Source organism: Lipomyces arxii, assembly GCF_038497795.1.
Source record: "Lipomyces arxii strain Phaff 12-163 unplaced genomic scaffold V1512scaffold_24, whole genome shotgun sequence".
NCBI classification, from domain to species: Eukaryota; Fungi; Ascomycota; class Lipomycetes; order Lipomycetales; family Lipomycetaceae; genus Lipomyces; species Lipomyces arxii.
Genome location: NW_027117723.1, coordinates 106,405 through 123,867, shown reverse-complemented (window position 1 = coordinate 123,867; position 17,463 = coordinate 106,405). Strand labels below are relative to the sequence as shown.

Here is a 17,463-nt window from a genome sequence, read left to right as displayed (position 1 = left end):
ATTAATAAAATTTGTACAGTAATCTATACATATACCTTGACAATATGAGCTAAGACAGGGTAACCGCCTGTGCGCGCAGTACCTAGCGGACTTCAATAGAATCATGTCCATCTTGCACTATCCGGACAACGTCATGCACGATTGAGAGCTTTGTCAGGGTTTACTAGTTTATAACTGTACAAAGTTAATATTAAAATCTACGTTAAACAACAAACAAGTCCTTACCTGTACAAAGATATCTTTTCTGATATGTCCTTATCAGCAAAGAGTTCAAGTTGAAAACAAGAACTCTCCGATATCTTTATACAGGCGGCAGACGCAGTCACGGCCAGAAGCTCGGTGCCAAGTAGCCTTAGGGTAACACATACCCTTAAACTCAACTTTGCACCAGCCGCAAGCCGCACCCCACGTTGCCGAGGACAGCGAAACACAGAAACAAAACATGGCCTCAGGCCGTAACAAGCTTTCATCGTAACTTGCGTCGTGAGATTCGTTCCAGGCTCGTCAACGTCGTGAGCCCTCCTACAGAATTTCGTGCTTACTCCCGCCTTTGCCTGCAGCTCGACCAAGAATGGAACCGCCACGAGCGCGTAGAAAGTTGTGAGAGATCATGAGACGATCAAACTTTCGACATAGGTTAAGAGGTCAGAGTTCAGTCAGGAGATCATGCGGCTCAATATTTCAAGTTAATGTAGTTAGTTGAATATCAGCACTACGACCTCAAAAGTCAGCGCATTCGAACGTAAAAGATATGAAAATGGTCGTAGAGATCTCAGAATGCCGAATATCAAGATTACATATTGAGTGAGTTATTCAAGGTAGAAGGTAGAACTTTGTTTAAAACCTCCCAAACTCTAATTAGTTCACGAGAGTTGAACTGCTGAATGTCGATTACTGAGTTTAATGGTTTATATGAGTAATACTACGTACTAGAACTTGCTAGAAGAGTCTATTACAATCTACATAAGAGTATTATACTGTTAATTAACCTACAAGTGAGATTAATTCTCACATCAATACTTCTGCAATAACAATATGGAGATTGTAACACGCACGTGATCATGTGGATGACATGATACAATATTAAAGTAACAAGTTAACTAATGAAAAGACAATCCTCCATTGATAACTAGGAAACTAAGATCTCCAATATAAACTATTATCTAATAGGTTTAAAATTAACATTCTACAGTATATAAGTTGAAATTCTATACAGTCATATAAGCCTAGAGCTAGTAACTACATATAAGATTAAACCAGTGGTGTTTAAGACACAAAGATGTAGCTGCTTAGAGATTTGTGGTTCGAAAATCAAACATCTGACTGCTAGAAACTCAAATGAGAAAAATACGTTTGTTCGTGCCTTTATGAAATCAATTGTTTGAATCAAAGGCAAACCAACATTTAAAGCAGAGCTTAATAGTTTGATGTCTATGGAGAATTCAGAAATAGTAACGGAAATAAATTTTAACATTTGCTCAATTAATAACTTTTTCTAATTAATTGAATAAAAATAACAATTCGTATACCAGTCTAAATAAAAAAATTGGAATTTGAGAAGACTGTATCCAGGTTGGAGTATAAAGTTCAGGAGTAAATTAAGTAAGTAACCTTATCTGTTTTCCTGTGACAAATTCTTAAGATTTCTGTCAAAATCAATAACCCTAACCCGTATATTTTATCATTTGCAGCTTGTACACTCCATTTAACATGTAAAATTCCTGAAAAATATATTAAATATACTTGAAAATACAATTAAATATTTAAAGCTTAAAATGATGTCTAAATATTAAACTGTAAACAAGCATTGGTGTTGAAAAATTTGCGAATCGTACGTTCAAATACTCAAACGCCGTGGCTTCAAGTTCATTATGGCAATCAATGATTTGACACGTTGATTTATACGTTCTACTTTTTCTATACTATCCACTGCTATTACAGCCAGACTGTTTGAAACTGAATGAAATTACTGCTAATAAATGCTTGAATATTTCTTTCACTAAAATTAAAGATTGCGGAGTTTTTAGCTTGTCTGTAGCAAGGATTACGAAGTATTATATTGTGCTCATACTCATCTAGTCAGTCTACAAGCTGTCGCCATACTCTCAGTTTAAGTAAAGCATTGGCACAAATGTTGGAGTAATACTTTTATTTTTGGGACGTCAAAAACTCGTCCATAGCAATTATATGCGACAAACTACGGTCGTTTTTGGAATCTTTCAACACTTACAATTTATTATACAATGCTATCTTCACCTGCATCAAAGTCTTTCTCAGCGGCTTCCTCACTAGAGGGTAGTAACGGAGATCTATCTCCATCTATCGGTAGTATACAAGTTCACCACCACCGTTCACCTCAAACGGTAGACGTTACTTTCAGATTCCACGATGAACGGGTGACTACTGATCCAGTTGTCATAGAAGAAAATTTGCTTATAGGCGCAAAAGAAGGAAACGTTTGTGAAGTACTGACTCACAGTGGTGAATTGCTCGAAATGTTTGTCTTGAAATTCCATAGTACAGATATTAAAAACAAACTAGCGACTACAAACGTGAGTCACTTCGTTTGCATTGTGCAATGAACTAACAAGTTACAGTCACCATTACAAATGTCAGTTCTGTCAGGTTCAGGAAGACTGGCTCTTCATCGCGGGTCCAGAAATGTTACCATACGAGTTCTTGAGCGTCAAGCTGCAGAAGCCGATCTTCTTACATTCTACATCAAAGACTTATATCTGACTCGAACTGACATGTGGCGCTTACCGGCTGCTCTAGTGGGAAACTGTATCTATGACGGTCAATCTATTGAATTTGTCAAGATGCTAAAGGTCAACATTAACACTATTCATAAAAATGGTCGCCAAACAAGAATGGCCTTTGTTGGACCTGACACAAAAGCAGTTTTTCGGTCGCAATCTCTTCGGTATCTAATTTTTCTGCAAATGTCTCGAGAGATGTGGTATTTTGACGACACTGGCGAGAGCTACTTCCAAAAAGTCATAAATTCTTATCTTCCACAACTGTTCCAACAATGGCGTGAAGCAGACACACATCATTTGGTTACTATAGTTATGTTTACCAGCATTGACTTAAGCTTGACTGCATCCTCCTTACCTCATGGCGTTCGGGGTCGAAATGTTAGAGATCATTTCCGGATTGTAGTTGACCGTATGAAAGTGTCGGACTGGACAGGTATAATGGCAGCGCTTCGCAGAGCGTACACGACTTTTCAGAAAAATGTGTTAGTACGACTGTCCGAAGACGGAACACCGCAGATATCGGGAACACTGTGTCCAGCAGTTAAAGGTAATTTACTCGAAGCGATTAATGTTGCCGCCACACAAGCGTCAAAAGAACTTATTACAGACGACAGTCTACGTGGAAACTTGCAGACAGTTGTGGTATCTCCAGGGTCCGGAATTTTTGATGTTGAAGCAGACTTACTCCAACGTACGACTCAAAACCTCATGGTTGCGGGCTTGAGTATCGATCTTGTATGCCTCCCACGAATGCCATTACATGCTGTACCTTTGTTCCGATACCGCGACGCGTACCAAAACGTTATACACTGCATGCCTCATTGGATCGATGTCTCATTTTGGAAATCAACTCCGTCGAACGGCGGAGAAACACACTGGGCTCCTCGGTGCCGAATCTACGAAATCCAAATGATGGGCGTCATGGAGAACGAGTTGAGTGCGATCAGCGTAGACTATTTACATTCGGTCGAGACTGCAAACCTTGAGAAGTACATGGACGAGTATGACGGTAAGGCAATGATATGTTTAACAAACAACGACAATACACACCGAGATTCGGAGAACATTAGGCAAAGCGGACGAAATTTTCGGGATGACAATCCACTCTGGACCACAATTCTGAACCCATCAAATCCAACAGAAGAAGAGAAGATGAGTGCCGTACTGCACGGCAACTGGAAACACATCTACCCTCGGAGAACACAGAACCGGTCAGTCAAATGGAAGTCGATAATTGCGCCCGCAGCTCTCCCAATTACTACAGAAGTCTTCCCTTCGCCCGACGAGTTTTACAGAGACTACTGGTCTGACTCGTACAGCATCGCAATCGACCCAGATACAGCTACTGAAGGCGATACAAACAGTGCATTGCAGTCGACTATGCGAGAGATGGTGTCGGTCAGAATTGGTCTGGGGTTTCAAATTGTGCTTGGTGTAATTGTACAGGAAATCGAACGTTTAAGCGCCGAGAACCCGAATCCGAGTGGCATCATGCAAGAAATCCCATCAGACTGCACCGGTGTCCGTGTATATCTTTCGATGGGTACACAAATTCAACGCTTAAGTTGCACCTTCTCAAACACGGTCTCTGTCCAGGTCTTCAAGCGCAAAAACCAGAATCCGCAGCTAGAACAAGACATTATTTACAAACCATTGGTCCAAACTATTCACGATTCCGAGTACAAAACCAGAACTGTCCGATTTCCAGGCGGCCACAGTCAAGACTACAACTGGAAACAGCTTGATCAGTTTCTTTGCGGTAGCGATCTACATCCTGACCCGTCACGCTTCTATCGGTCTCGGTTTGTGCTTATTCCTACTGAGTTGCAAAGCAGTCGTCATTTGCAGCTTCAGCTTCGGCCACCAGAAATGACGGTCGACAAGATGAACTCTGAAGAAATCAGACTTGACGGATTGCGTAAGCTCAACGAAATTTTCCACCGAGAGAAATATCGAGGACCAGAAGAGCTGAGGCGGAATCGGGATAACAAAAATAAAGCGACTGTGCCTGAACTCAAGTTTTACACTGGCGATTTATCTGCTTTCATTGCACAACTGGTTGAAAGTGCCGGTGAAGACGAGAAGGAAGGCTTACGGAGGAAAGATTCGTTGATCACGAAGGCGTCAGAACGGTTTGATCGGACAATCAAATTAAATGTGCTAGCTCAGGAAATACAGGGCGACAAAGGTATTCGACTTGTGGATCGTCGATGGCATTGGAAGCTGCATCAGCATTGTTTTGTTGGGTCCGATTTAGCCGCATGGCTGTTGCACAATTTCAAAGACATTGACACACCAGAAGATGCAGTCGAATACGGTAACGAACTGATGCAGCTTGAACTGTTTCACCACGTCGAGCACCGTCATTCGTTTCTGGACGGTCACTACTTTTACCAGATTAACCCCGAGTACAGTTCGGTAAGTGCGATTCCAACACAGAAGACAAATTGGTTTGCATCAATCCGAGGCGGTCAGGCTGGATCGAGCAGTACCGGCATGATCAATAGTGTAGCGTCGCTTTCAGAGTCGATGGTTTCGCTAACGACGACGTCATCGTCATTGACAAACACACAAAATCACAGTAGCAGAGTGGCAGATAGTATCGACACGAGTACAGATCCACTTGCAGACTCAACCATGTCGCTCGACTCGGACTGGGGTAAGCACTCTCAGCAGTTTGCGGTGCCGACATCTCCACAGTTGCGGCCCAGAATCGAGCTCAGTCGGTCGATCAAGATCGATGTCGACCCGCAGCACAAGTCGTATCGCCGAGAGCTCGTCACACTGCACTACGACAGACTGCACAATCCGGAGTCCTGCTACCACGTCCAGCTGACGTGGCTAAATACGACGCCCAAGTTCATCGAGGAAACCATTGCGCACTGGAGCCGGATATGCGACCGGTCAGGACTGAAACTGGTCGAGGTACCGGTTGTGGAAGCGTGTGCGCTTGAAGATATTGATCCGTTTGCGTCGATAGCACGGGTCAAGTTTTCAGTCGATCCGCCGGTCGCGGTCGAGCTTCCAGAGGCAGCAGATCCGGTTCTGTCGGATAAAATGTTTTATCACAAGCAGGCGCTCGCTAGACTAGACTACGTGCTTGATACCGACGCCGCTGCCGCGCTTGTAGAGGCGCAAAATGAAGTCGACATTGTGTATTCGTGGGGCAAGCCGTATTTCAAGTACTCCCAGTACGTGCACAAAACAGGCGCGACACTGGCCGAATTAATCCCAGAAACAGGCGAGTTCTTGATTGTGCGAAACCCGTTGGCAGGAAGCAAATCCGGTGGCTCACCAGTGGCATCATCGTCTACCACAAGCCAAACTGTTGACCCGGAAGACGTGCGGCAAGAAACCATAAACTTTTTACAGAACAGACCCGAAGAACTGCGCATCTTTTTCCAGAGTGTTAAGAATCGCTGGCTGAACCGGCCAGCGGTCGCAGTGCCGTACTCGTCAGAAAGTCCAACGGCTGATAGCTTTATGATGCACCACATTTCAGAAGGAGAATACAGTCCTGCACGGGCACTCTCAACTTCGCCGTCGTCCAGACGACCACCTCCGCCGCCACCGTCTGATACACCGGGGGCAGCAAATTATATATATTACGATTTGAGAATGTTTTGATGTACATATACTTGGTATTGCTCATATTGAACGTGAAGTTCGCGTAAACAACTTTTCACCTTGTACAAGCTATTACCTGCTTGCGACAGTTTTGTAAGTTATAACTCAATGTATCACTAAAATTATTTTTTGCTGAGACCCTACAAGCCTTTTTATACTAACCGTTGAATGGTAAGATATTAGCATGTCAGCTTTATCCAAAAGATGCTTCACATGTGTAAATGTTACTGAGTTCAGTCCCGGTAGTAACGCGTTGTGTGCGTACCCACACCGCGTAAGATTGTGAGTATCTACATACTCATGACATAGCTAGACCTGGTAATTAACTCATAGAGGTGTGTTATAAATGGACTAACAAAGGACATAAAAAACACTTTTACTCGCTGACTTGGTAAAAACATCTTATAACTCTGCTTCATAAAAAACCCAACGCTTCACAACATAGTGAACTGGTATACTGAAAGCACAAGCATGACGAACGGCACTAAAACATACACACATCAAACACAAGAAGACAAGCATACAAGTACACCGGCGCAGGCAAACAGACGAACATACAAGCCAGAGACAAAACATAACAACAGCTGAACGACTCTAGGTTATTATTGAAACCATTCATGTACGCATGGCGTGAGAGTTCAAAAACTACTTGATGTAAAACAGCAAGAACGCATGACGCGCAAGCTCAAGATTAAATTATACAATTGAAATGTCATGGCATCACTTTCAGATTCATACATATGCTGCACAAAACATGTTGCCACACCGGAACGAGTGCATCCCTACTCGTGTGTGTTAGTTGTATGTTTAACAAGTACGCATTATACACACCAGCGTCACTGTCCTTGGCGCTACCTTGACTGATAGTACGCAAGACGATAAACTAGTTAATGAAACCACCAGCACCAAATCTTACACCTTGTACACGATGGACCAGCCACTGACCCTCTGGAAAGCCACAGCCGGCAGAAGACCTAGATCAGCGTAATTTCCCAGAATGACTATACCGCGCAAAATACAAGGTTGCAACAGAGCCAAAGCTTTACCAACAAAGGAACGTAAACGCAGAATGATAACGACACTGGGGTCCAACAAATTATAGACCGCACGAGGTCCGTACCACACCCAGACTCAAATCCAAATACCGGGCCAAGAAGGCAAGGCAACGAAGGAGCCCGATCGTGGGGTCCAGCGCCGATGAATATTCTGAAGAGGTCCGCGCCATCACCGAGATCAAATCCGAATGCCAGTCCCACGAGACAGCGAGACAATCCAGCCCGAAAACCGCATCCTATCAACAGCACATTGAATCTGGTTCCATAGTATCGACCATCAGCATCCCTCCTTCGCAACAAACCACAGGGCCAGACACTATGTTAAGGAATCGGTGTTAAGTCTGCCTTTTGCACCACTCAAAAATCCCGAACAACAAATTCGTGCATATAATAGGAACGGTCCACAGAGATCTCCAAAATTAGAGAGCGCTCCCACTAAAGCGAAGTTAGATAAGTGCATAGTGAATAAGAAATGGAGATACTTACCTTACAGCCAAAGTTGACGCAAATCACCACTATTGATAGGCCAAGGACTTTGTAGTACGTGTGGTTGATAACGATGCCTCGGGAAGAGAGATAAGTATGTGACCGAACGGGGGGAGAGGCTTCTTGTACTTTGACGACATCAACGCGAAACGATGCCTCGGGAAGAGAGATAAGTATGTGACCGAACGGGGGGAGAGGCTTCTTGTACTTTGACGACATCAACGCGACCAGTCCGAACTGAAATCGCCACCAAAAAAATGTAAACAGAGTCTGTTTGGTAGCTCTCAGTCACCAGTGTTGGACCAGATCATGTATAAAACTAAATCATGCTATAAAGCATATGTAATAAAGAGGAACAAACAGATTTCAAGTAAATACAGAATGTTTTGGCGAGCAGATCTCAAATTTAACGAAACTTTACAGTACACAAAGCAGCAAACAGAGAAAAAAAACTAAACAAAATCAGCGTTCACTAAAACGCAATTCCTTCACAATCAAAGCCAAATTGGAAGATGGCTTGATGTAGAGAGTGAACAAGAGTAAATAGAGTAAATAGAGCTGATCTGAGAGTCGACGTGTGGATATATAGGCCCCAAACCCTACTACAAGACCCTCAATCAAGACAATACTTCAAACCCACCGCTTAATTTCCTTTCCGCTATCAATTACGAATGCATTATTGACACTTTATTCAAATGTCATTAAGTTTATCAGTTTATTTTATGTATTTTCTTACTTTCATTAATTATACTCTTTTAAGCCATCATATTACACGATCCTTTAACCTAGAACCCAATGTGCGGCTTTCAATCCCACGGTCCCCAGGCTGTTATTAAAGCCCCAATAATTTATACCCTGATTCCGAAGTGGTGTACTCGACGCTGAATGAAATTGCCATTATTTAGTCTTATTTGCTGTTATTTGCTTATCATGATGCATTAACATAATCTAAGAAATGTATGTACAAAAAATGCGGTAATGTACAAATTTATTCTTCCCAACGCCGTCATCGATCGTCCATTTAAACTTCATCCGCTTCTGCTTCTAGTAATATCTCTTCCGACACGTCAACCACGTCAATCACTTGTGGGATTCGTATCTTGTCAAGTTCATCTTTTTGCTCCTCTTTTTTACCTTCGCCAAACAGCTTTTTCTGCCGGCGTGGACGTCTAGGACGTCTCTTCTTAGCGGCATTAGCTGCTGCAGCTTTTCGTGCTTCGTCCTTCTTCTCTTTCTCTGCTTCCATGTCGTCAGCCGATGGCTCAAACACGTGCCAAACGACATAATGCGGTAGCCCGGAGACGGTGAAATGCATTGCTCTACAGAGCTTGCCGAATCCTTCAGTCTCTGCATGATTCTGAAAAGCGAAACCAGGAAACATCGCGCCGGCGCGAAACACTGTTGCTTTAGCCAGTATAGACACACCGCCAACACCGTCTAGATCTACCAGATCCTGTGAGTTACCGTCCACCTCTCGTGCGTAAGCTAGATGCGGTCGCCAGGTCGCATACTCTGCGTAACCTTCTACAATAACTGCGTCTTCTGGTAATTGCTTTGCGAGCTCGAGAGCGGCTTCACTTTCCTGCCACGAATTTAAATCGTAAGGTTGCTCGCCGCCTAGATACTCTGGTAATGGACGCCACACGTCTTTTCTGTTAGTAAAACTTGATTAAATAAAGGATACGTACTGGGAACAATGACGTCACGGTCGTGAGACATTAGGTCTTCAATGATTGTGGTTGGAGACGACAAAATATCGGCGTCACGCCAATACACCCAAGAGTGATCTTTTTTAAGTGCAGACGTAAGCAGCCAGTTTCTGGCACGACCCATGAGTTTGCGTCGAGGTCCTTGAGCCGCGAAACCGTGTCTGTCTGTAAACCCTTGGCCGACGATTTGTCCGAAATCCTTCTCAACAATTGTGATTTCGCGGAACCGCTGGTACGCGTCCTCGCTAGTCTGCAATCTTGCGAGAGCATCAAGCAGGACAGTGAGTGTGTTATCTGCTGAATCCGAAATTAAAAATGCAATGTCGATCAGAGCATGTGGGTACGTCAGATTAACAAGATGGGACAACATCATTGGGATGTACGGAGTTGCATCACGAAGCGGAATGCAGACTAATACATGCTCGTCACGGTCAATCGCGTCCGGAGTTGAGCGAGAGTCTGATAGATCATAAAACGAGACGTTTGCATCGGCTGGAAAAGTTATTCTTTTTGGAGAAGCCTTCCTGAGCAATAGATAAAGTACCACGAGCAGGAACAAACCAGACGTAATCAAAGTCCTTGTGATACGTGAAAGGGGTGATCGTGTATACTTCCCATTGATGGTGTAGTTATTATATCTAATCAATAAGCGGACTTCTAAATGACTAATCAGATACTGACCGGCTGAGACGGTCGTCAGACTTTTTGTTGTGAATCACCCACCGCATGTCTGCTCACGCGCACCGGGGAATAAATCAAAGACGGCGAGTTGAGCAGATTTAAGAACACTAATTAGACGTTCATCGACACATAAAACAAAACACCGTAAGAACTGCGTTCAAGCTCAATGCTTCATGGTGAGCGGCTCAGAGTGTACGAAATTCTTAGGCAGTCAGGGTTTGAACAGGGTTAACTACGAGACGGGAGTATGATTCATATATGTACATTACACAACTTCAAGCAGCAGATTCGATCTTATTTTCAATGAGGTCATGAAATGCTATGATTGCTCTGATGAGTGAGCTCAAATAGATTGTCATCATTTCGTCGTTTGTCTTGATTGTGAATGATCTTGCCAGTTCGCTTGATTCTGAATCCGAGCCTTCAATCGCCTTTGCCTTTGCTTCAGCTGAGGGAGTTGACAAGTTCGGCAAAAGATTGAACATGTCTTGAAGTTTGGACAAAATGACGTGGTTAATTGGTAGTTCACCCGAGACAACTTTGGCTAAGTAAGTGCTGATTTCAGATAGTCTATGGTGAAGTCCTTTAAGTGATTGAAGTTGCAATGTAAGTCTTGTTGAAAGAGTACCAACTGCGGCGTCTCTGATATCACGCAGTAAATGCTCAACACCAATTTCCTCTGCTTCTTCTGCCTCAATCACAGATGGAATGTGAACAAATGTGCGTGAAGTTGTGGTTCCATCGTCTTTGATTTCCTCGACTGCGAAGTACGCGTCAGTTGGAACATTGATGCTCTTAAGATGAACATCAACCACCACCAAAAGTGGATTTGGACAATATCGCTTAAACAGATCGTTAATCTCAAGATCTGCGGTCTGTCGTTTAGGACCAGTGTGGTACCATCCAATCAGTTTCTCTCTTGCGTTGACTTTTTTGAACATATCATTCATCATCTCAACATAGTTGTGATCTAAAAACCAAACTGAAGGATCTTTATCGTCCTCTTCAAACGGAACTGCAAAACTGTTTGTGACCTTAACGATACTTCCACCAGCTTGACCGAGTAATACACCCACAACGCGCTTTTTTGTGCCTTTGACTGTTCGATTGTAGTGATCCACCACTGAGAGCAAAACCAGAGGTGCCACTGTCGTAGTCTGACTCGCCAGCGTGATTGTTTCTGTCGTACTCGCTGGCATTTTGTGTGTTGTGTGGTATACTACTGAGTCCTCTTACCACTCACTGTAATAACGATGCGTCGACGGTGTTCGAGAAGTTACCCTGCCAAAGTAATATCACCCTTACCCTAGTACTACTAGAACAGGCAGAATAATGCTTGAATAGGCAGTTGTAGATGAATGCGCGGGATGATGTGGGATAAAGACCCATATACAAAACAGGGAATGTAAAATAAATACAAAATACCATTTAAAAGGCCCAAATTAGTAAAATCCACCTTAAAAAATCCGTTGTGCGCTTTGCCTCCGACGCCTGAGACTCTGACTGGCTCGCTCTCCGTGCACCCGACAGAATTTGTTTCTTCCCACTCACAAAAATTAACACTCAATTCCGCTGTTTTCTCTTAAAATCGTACGATATAAAAAAGCAACAATGAGTTCTGACAAAGTCGACATTCTAAAGCCTGTGAGCGGTCAATTGAGCTCAAAAGGTCCTTCAGTTGAACTGGCTGCATTTTGGGCTATGTTTGTGCCTGAATCCGAGTTCAAGAGTCTTGTCAAGTACGGACTTGAGCCAATTCCAACCCTGAAAGAGACTTTTAAGACTGAGTTGCCTTCTCCTTCGCCTGTTGGACTGGTCTTGATGGGACCTCCCGGAGCAGGTACTGTAATATTGCGTTTAAATTGAATTGAGCTGATCAGTTTTAGGAAAGGGAACACAGGCCCCTGTTCTGTCCAAGTTCTTCAATGCTTGTCATTTGGTATGTGATTATATCTGATGTTTATAAATATATACTAATATATACTAATATACAGTCTACCGGAGATATCCTGAGATCACACGTCACAAGAGGAACTGAACTTGGAAAGCAAGCAAAAGACATCATGGATAAGGGTGGTCTAGTTTCGGACGGGATTATGATCAACATCATCAAGGACGAATTGACAAACAACCCGATCTGCAAAGACGGTTTCATTCTCGATGGATTCCCACGTACTGTCCCCCAGGCAGAGAAACTCGACGAAATGCTTGAGTCACGCAAGACCCCACTGACTAGAGCCATTGAGCTCGTGATTGACGATTCCCTGCTGGTTTCCCGTATCACCGGCAGACTCGTACATCCTGCGTCCGGCCGGTCGTACCATACTGAGTTCAACCCGCCAAAGAAGGCCATGACGGACGACGTCACCGGTGAGGCCCTCATCCAGCGTTCGGATGACAACGCAGCCGCGCTCAGCAAGCGACTGGTCACATACCACGCACAGACGGAGCCTATTGCCGCTTTCTACAAGGAAAAGTCAATCTGGACCGGCATCGACGCGTCCCAGAAGCCCGACGCGGTTTCGCTCGCGATCCAGCCCTCTGTTGGACTCGAGCATTATCTTACCCGCAGAGTTCTACAGCGTTTTGACGAACGCCGTAACATATTTCTTGAGCTGACAAAGAAATAATCGCTTTAATAATAAAAGTCGTGATTATTGTATTATATAATCTAGTCTATTAATACACAGCTTCGAGTGCGGCCAGCAACTGCTAGTTGATTGTTCGTGTTGACGGTTATCCCTGTAATCCCGCCTAGACCATCGTAGACAGAACTCCGCTTTATGTGCGCGGACTCATCTATCTCCCACATGTTGACTACTCCATCTTTTGATCCAGTGTAAAGTCTGGGTCCAAACGATAGACTGACGATATCAAACGCAAACACAGGATAGCTGTATTCTATCTTGCCAATTGTAGCACCTGTTTTAAGATCCCATATCCGCAATCTGCCTGCAACGTCTCCAGAGACGAGAATGTCCCTTTGTTCAACATTTCTGCACAGTTTTAGTGCAATCACACCAGTCTGATGTCCTTCGAGTATGAATTTTGTCGACATCGTTTCGAGGTCCCATACTCTGACACTATGATCTTGCGAACCAGATACGAACAATTCTCGTGACAACTCGGACGCCGGTCTGTAGCATAACACGTTAACAACCTCTGTGTGTCCTTTTAGACGTTTAAACTTTGCTAATGGCGATAGACTGTAAAGATTAATCGACCCGTTCTTTCCCGTCGTTGTCGCAAGCAGCCGTTTGTCTGTGAGTACTTTGACGTCTGAGATTGTATCTGTCACGGTGCTCAAGTTATCAGCTTGTAGACTCGAGATTCGTGCACCAGTATCACAGTCCCACACGCCAACGGTTCGTAGACAGTCGATAGCGATTATCATATTTCTGTTGTGTGCAATTACAAAATCGATTGACAACACAGGCGACAGATGCACACCTTCAAGGGTATATTTCTTATTTACATCAGCAATTGGATATACCAGCACGTCCCCACTGAACGTTCCTATAGCCAGCACAGTATTTGACAGTATAATACATGAAATCTCGTTTGCTTCCACCGTGATGCTTATAGCGTTCGGGACATTGTCTATAAACTTATATATGTAAACAATCCCTATTGAAGCAACAGCTAGTAAGGTCCCGTCTGGAGACCACACACAATCTGTTGCCGCAGCAACATCAAGATTAACAATATTCTTTTCTTTTGACCGTGCTTGAAATAATGAATCAGGGGCTACGCTCATAGTCCGAGTATGAAAAGTCTTTGACTTCTTTGTTTGTTCATTACGCGATTCGGCAGCTTCGGCCAGCATTGACAGATCTCCAAGCACATTCGATCTATGCTTTGTCGTGTCTTCATCAGTGAGCAGCGCTTCTAATTGCATGTAATGAACACCCTTTTGCAAAACATTCACCAATTGCCCTACGGGTGTCACAGGCCCAAGTTGCTGATCAAGCGAGTCGACTTCGGTCTCGTGTTCAAACGCGTCACATGTTCCCGCGAGTCCTGCTTCTTGTAAATATCTCCAAATCAAGTAATTGAGCTCGTTCGACGTGACGGACATTTGATTTTGGAGTGACGATAGTTTTAGCACGTTGAGCACAGTGTTTGAGTTGTTGCATTCTGCGTATATGAACAACCACTATGCATTTAACACACACCCTCATCTCATTGCCAAAATGCATACAAAGTAGACCGCCAGCTCACAAAAGTAGTCACTATCAAACAGCGAGCGCGATGCTACGCGTAACAATCCCGCCTTTAACAAAGGCTGTTCTTGCGTTTTCAACTGTGGTCTCGGTCGTCGTCGGTATTATCCGATACTCAGCTTATTTTGCCTTGTCTGCTGCTAAACCTGGTAAACAAATCGAATTCTCGTCTATCTTTGTGAGCTATTTGACTGTTGTTCCAGCTCAGTCAATTGTGTTTCCGTGGGCGTTTTTTACTGCTGCATATGTTGAACTAAACTTGTTGTCTTTGGTCGCTACTTTGGCTACGTTGTTCTATGGTGCAAGATACTGTGAACGAGTATGGGGATCACGAGAACTGGCAAAGTTCCTGCTGCTCGTCTCGTCAATTCCAAATTTCGTCGTATTTATCATTTTTATCGTTGCATTTGTCATCACCAAGAATGCAAACTATCAGTGAGCACTCGCTTTTCTGCTGTAAAATGGTTGCTAATTAGCAGATTCACTACTATCTCAGGCGGACTTGCCTTACAATCTGGGTTTCTTGTTGCGTTCAAACAGCTTGTACCAGAACACACGATTGTCTTATTCAGAGGAATTATTAAGATTCGCGTGAAACATCTTCCGGCGTTGTACTTACTCACAAGCACAGTGTTTGGGTTCCTCGGTCAACCAGTGAATGCACTTCTATCTTGGTCTGGCTTCTTCACAGCTTGGATTTATTTACGATTTTATCGAACTCTTGTTTCTGGAGGCGAATTTCTGCCTCCGCCAGTCACAGCAGGCCAGGCAGATTCGGGCATGGCGAACGTGGTCTCGACCAGAGGCGACGCCTCTGACACGTTTTCAATGGCAAACTTTTTTCCTGACGCAATTGCACCTGTAATTTCGTTTATTTCAAACAGAGCATTCGCATTTTTGGTATCTATACGACTATGCACGCCGTTTTCACAGCAAGACATTGAAACGTCTAATCTACGCAACGGACAATTCAGACAGCGGTTCGTAGCTCCCCTGCCTGGCAGTGTAAGAGCAGAAGCAGAACGGCGGCGCGCGCTCGCATTGAAGGCACTGGACCAACGATTGTCACAAGTAAAGAAGGAAAGTGGTGGGTTGGGAGAAACAAATTTTGTACCTGATGATACCGAGGGTTAATGTATATGTATTTTTTTGAATAAACTGCTACACAATTTATCGTACTTCAGCACCTACAATCGTAGGTGCGTAGACAATCTTGCCAGCCTTATTGACAAGTTTATGTTCACCGGCATCGTCTTTGAACACTACTTCATGAGAGTCGTTAGTAGTAAAATTTGGCTGCAAAGTCTCAAAGATCTTTTTCTTGGGATTTAATTGCACCTCGGGCGTACCATCGAAGCCGTCAAAGAAAATTTTGTCACCAGCTTTCGATCCTTCAGGGGGGATAGTAAACTCGACCTCGCTTTCGTTGGCGGCACACAACACCATCGCTTCTGATTTGACGCCGCGCATCGTGACCGGTTTCAAGTTAGCAACAACAATCACGTATCGCTGCTGCATGTCCTCAATGGGAATGTACTTCACCAGTCCACTACACACGGTTCTAGGGCCACTGTCGTCTCCCATGTCGATTGTAGACATATAGAGTGAATCAGCGTCGGGATGCTTAACAGCCTTCTGAATGAATCCGACTCGGAAGTCAATCATTGCTGGGCTCATGACGGTAGCCTCCTTCTTTACAGGCTGCGGTTTAGGCCCCTTCTCCTTCTTTGGCTTGGCTGCTTTACCAGCAGACAATGGCGCAAGGCTGATCAATTGCTCCACAGGTACATTTTGTTTCTTGAAAATATCAGACTTCTGTACCCGGTCAGCCCACAGCACAATTGGAGTATTAGACTTGTACTGATCTGCCGACCAGCTAAGAACCGGCGCCCTCACACGCGCATACGTAATCAAATCCACCAAAGACGGGCTGTCAGTCCCAAGAAGGAACTTCTTTGACTTCAACGCTTCGGCGATTGCCGGAGCAGATTCCGGAAATGACTCAGACAGTGTGAATAGTTCACCTTGCTGAGATTCCTGCTCAGGAGTCAACTGAGGCAACAGCTTTTGAATAGCAGCGTTGACTTGCTTCGTTCTCGTCAGTACTCTTCTTCTTTTTCACACTTTCCAAAGCTCACGTACGTCAGGATCCGCGTTGAGAAGCATCGACGATGCAAATGTCTTTGAAAGTAAATCAAGTGCTGGATTGGACATTTTACTGAATTGTCTAATGTGGTGATGATGTTTGAATAGTATGGGAAATCGGAGCATCGAAGTTGAAAAGCTCAAAAAAATATAGTGAGGCTCAAATTTCATAATTCTCTTCCTGGGGCACATCAAGTTCATGAAGACACTTATAATGACCTCGCTGCTCTGGTCATTGTGAATATTCTATACTGTTTAATTGGTATGATGTTTGTATAATAAAAAAGCTTTTATAATAGAAAATAAATAGTTAATATCTGATTAGTAAGACCAATTTGTGTAAGAATAGGCGCTCACTGGTCTCCGACCAGGTATCACACTCTGATACCATCAGTATCCAACCTATGACTTTGGTGGACAATCATTCAAGGTTAGCTGAATATAATCAGAATCTAAACGCTCGATTAGGAGGAATAATCAGGGTTAACTAATCTACAACGTTCATTCGTCCTTATCAACTAGCAGGATTGAAGTCCTTTGAGCCATCTGCTGTCAATTTGTGCTGTTCATTTAATCAGAATTTACATTTTTGGCGCAATTTCTCTACGTCTGTCATGATCCCTATCTGCATTCAGCATTTGGCGAAAGACTTGCATTACAGTGCTTTGAAGGTGCCGTATGCGTCCAATTCTTCAAAGCTGGCTGCAATAGCTCTGTCCCACTATTAGCATGCCATAGAGCATCAGCCAGACAGATAATACCGTAATATCGACACAAG

The 17,463-nt window shown here is 43.8% G+C and overlaps 7 protein-coding genes across 7 annotated transcripts; 3 read left to right on the top strand and 4 right to left on the bottom strand.

Annotated features, from left to right (window-relative positions):
- Positions 1-2,091: 2,091 nt before the first annotated feature.
- Positions 2,092-6,494, top strand: V1512DRAFT_85621 (uncharacterized protein). Its single transcript, XM_066918537.1, has 2 exons — positions 2,092-2,552; positions 2,598-6,494. Exons 1-2 carry the CDS (start codon positions 2,244-2,246, stop codon positions 6,384-6,386), a joined length of 4,098 nt encoding a protein of 1,365 aa, XP_066769612.1. The 5' UTR covers positions 2,092-2,243; the 3' UTR covers positions 6,387-6,494.
- Positions 6,495-8,641: 2,147 nt separating this feature from the next.
- On the bottom strand, positions 8,642-10,479 carry V1512DRAFT_267401 (Anp1-domain-containing protein). Its single transcript, XM_066917273.1, has 3 exons — positions 10,318-10,479; positions 9,616-10,274; positions 8,642-9,574 (listed from the first exon to the last, which is right to left on the bottom strand). The coding sequence occupies exons 1-3, from the start codon at positions 10,362-10,364 to the stop codon at positions 8,949-8,951; spliced, it is 1,332 nt and encodes a 443-aa protein (XP_066769611.1). The 5' UTR covers positions 10,365-10,479; the 3' UTR covers positions 8,642-8,948.
- Positions 10,480-10,523: 44 nt separating this feature from the next.
- On the bottom strand, positions 10,524-11,558 carry V1512DRAFT_267397 (maintenance of mitochondrial structure and function-domain-containing protein). The gene has a single exon (XM_066917272.1). It carries the CDS (start codon positions 11,514-11,516, stop codon positions 10,593-10,595), a length of 924 nt encoding a protein of 307 aa, XP_066769610.1. The 5' UTR covers positions 11,517-11,558; the 3' UTR covers positions 10,524-10,592.
- A 460-nt stretch (positions 11,559-12,018) lies between these two features.
- V1512DRAFT_272597 (adenylate kinase) lies at positions 12,019-12,947 on the top strand (the record flags this gene model as incomplete). The annotated part of the gene is made up of 3 exons (XM_066917691.1): positions 12,019-12,157; positions 12,204-12,256; positions 12,312-12,947. The coding sequence occupies 3 exons, from the start codon at positions 12,019-12,021 to the stop codon at positions 12,945-12,947; spliced, it is 828 nt and encodes a 275-aa protein (XP_066769609.1).
- Positions 12,948-12,964: 17 nt separating this feature from the next.
- Positions 12,965-14,490, bottom strand: V1512DRAFT_267395 (WD40-repeat-containing domain protein). The gene has a single exon (XM_066917271.1). The coding sequence runs from the start codon at positions 14,393-14,395 to the stop codon at positions 12,989-12,991; it is 1,407 nt and encodes a 468-aa protein (XP_066769608.1). The 5' UTR covers positions 14,396-14,490; the 3' UTR covers positions 12,965-12,988.
- On the top strand, positions 14,350-15,713 carry V1512DRAFT_267394 (eukaryotic integral membrane protein-domain-containing protein). The gene is made up of 2 exons (XM_066917270.1): positions 14,350-14,975; positions 15,020-15,713. Exons 1-2 carry the CDS (start codon positions 14,476-14,478, stop codon positions 15,672-15,674), a joined length of 1,155 nt encoding a protein of 384 aa, XP_066769607.1. The 5' UTR covers positions 14,350-14,475; the 3' UTR covers positions 15,675-15,713.
- On the bottom strand, positions 15,654-16,886 carry V1512DRAFT_267391 (uncharacterized protein; the record flags this gene model as incomplete). The annotated part of the gene is made up of 2 exons (XM_066917269.1): positions 15,654-16,628; positions 16,683-16,886. 2 exons carry the CDS (start codon positions 16,884-16,886, stop codon positions 15,711-15,713), a joined length of 1,122 nt encoding a protein of 373 aa, XP_066769606.1. The 3' UTR covers positions 15,654-15,710.
- Between the last annotated feature and the right edge of the window lie 577 nt (positions 16,887-17,463).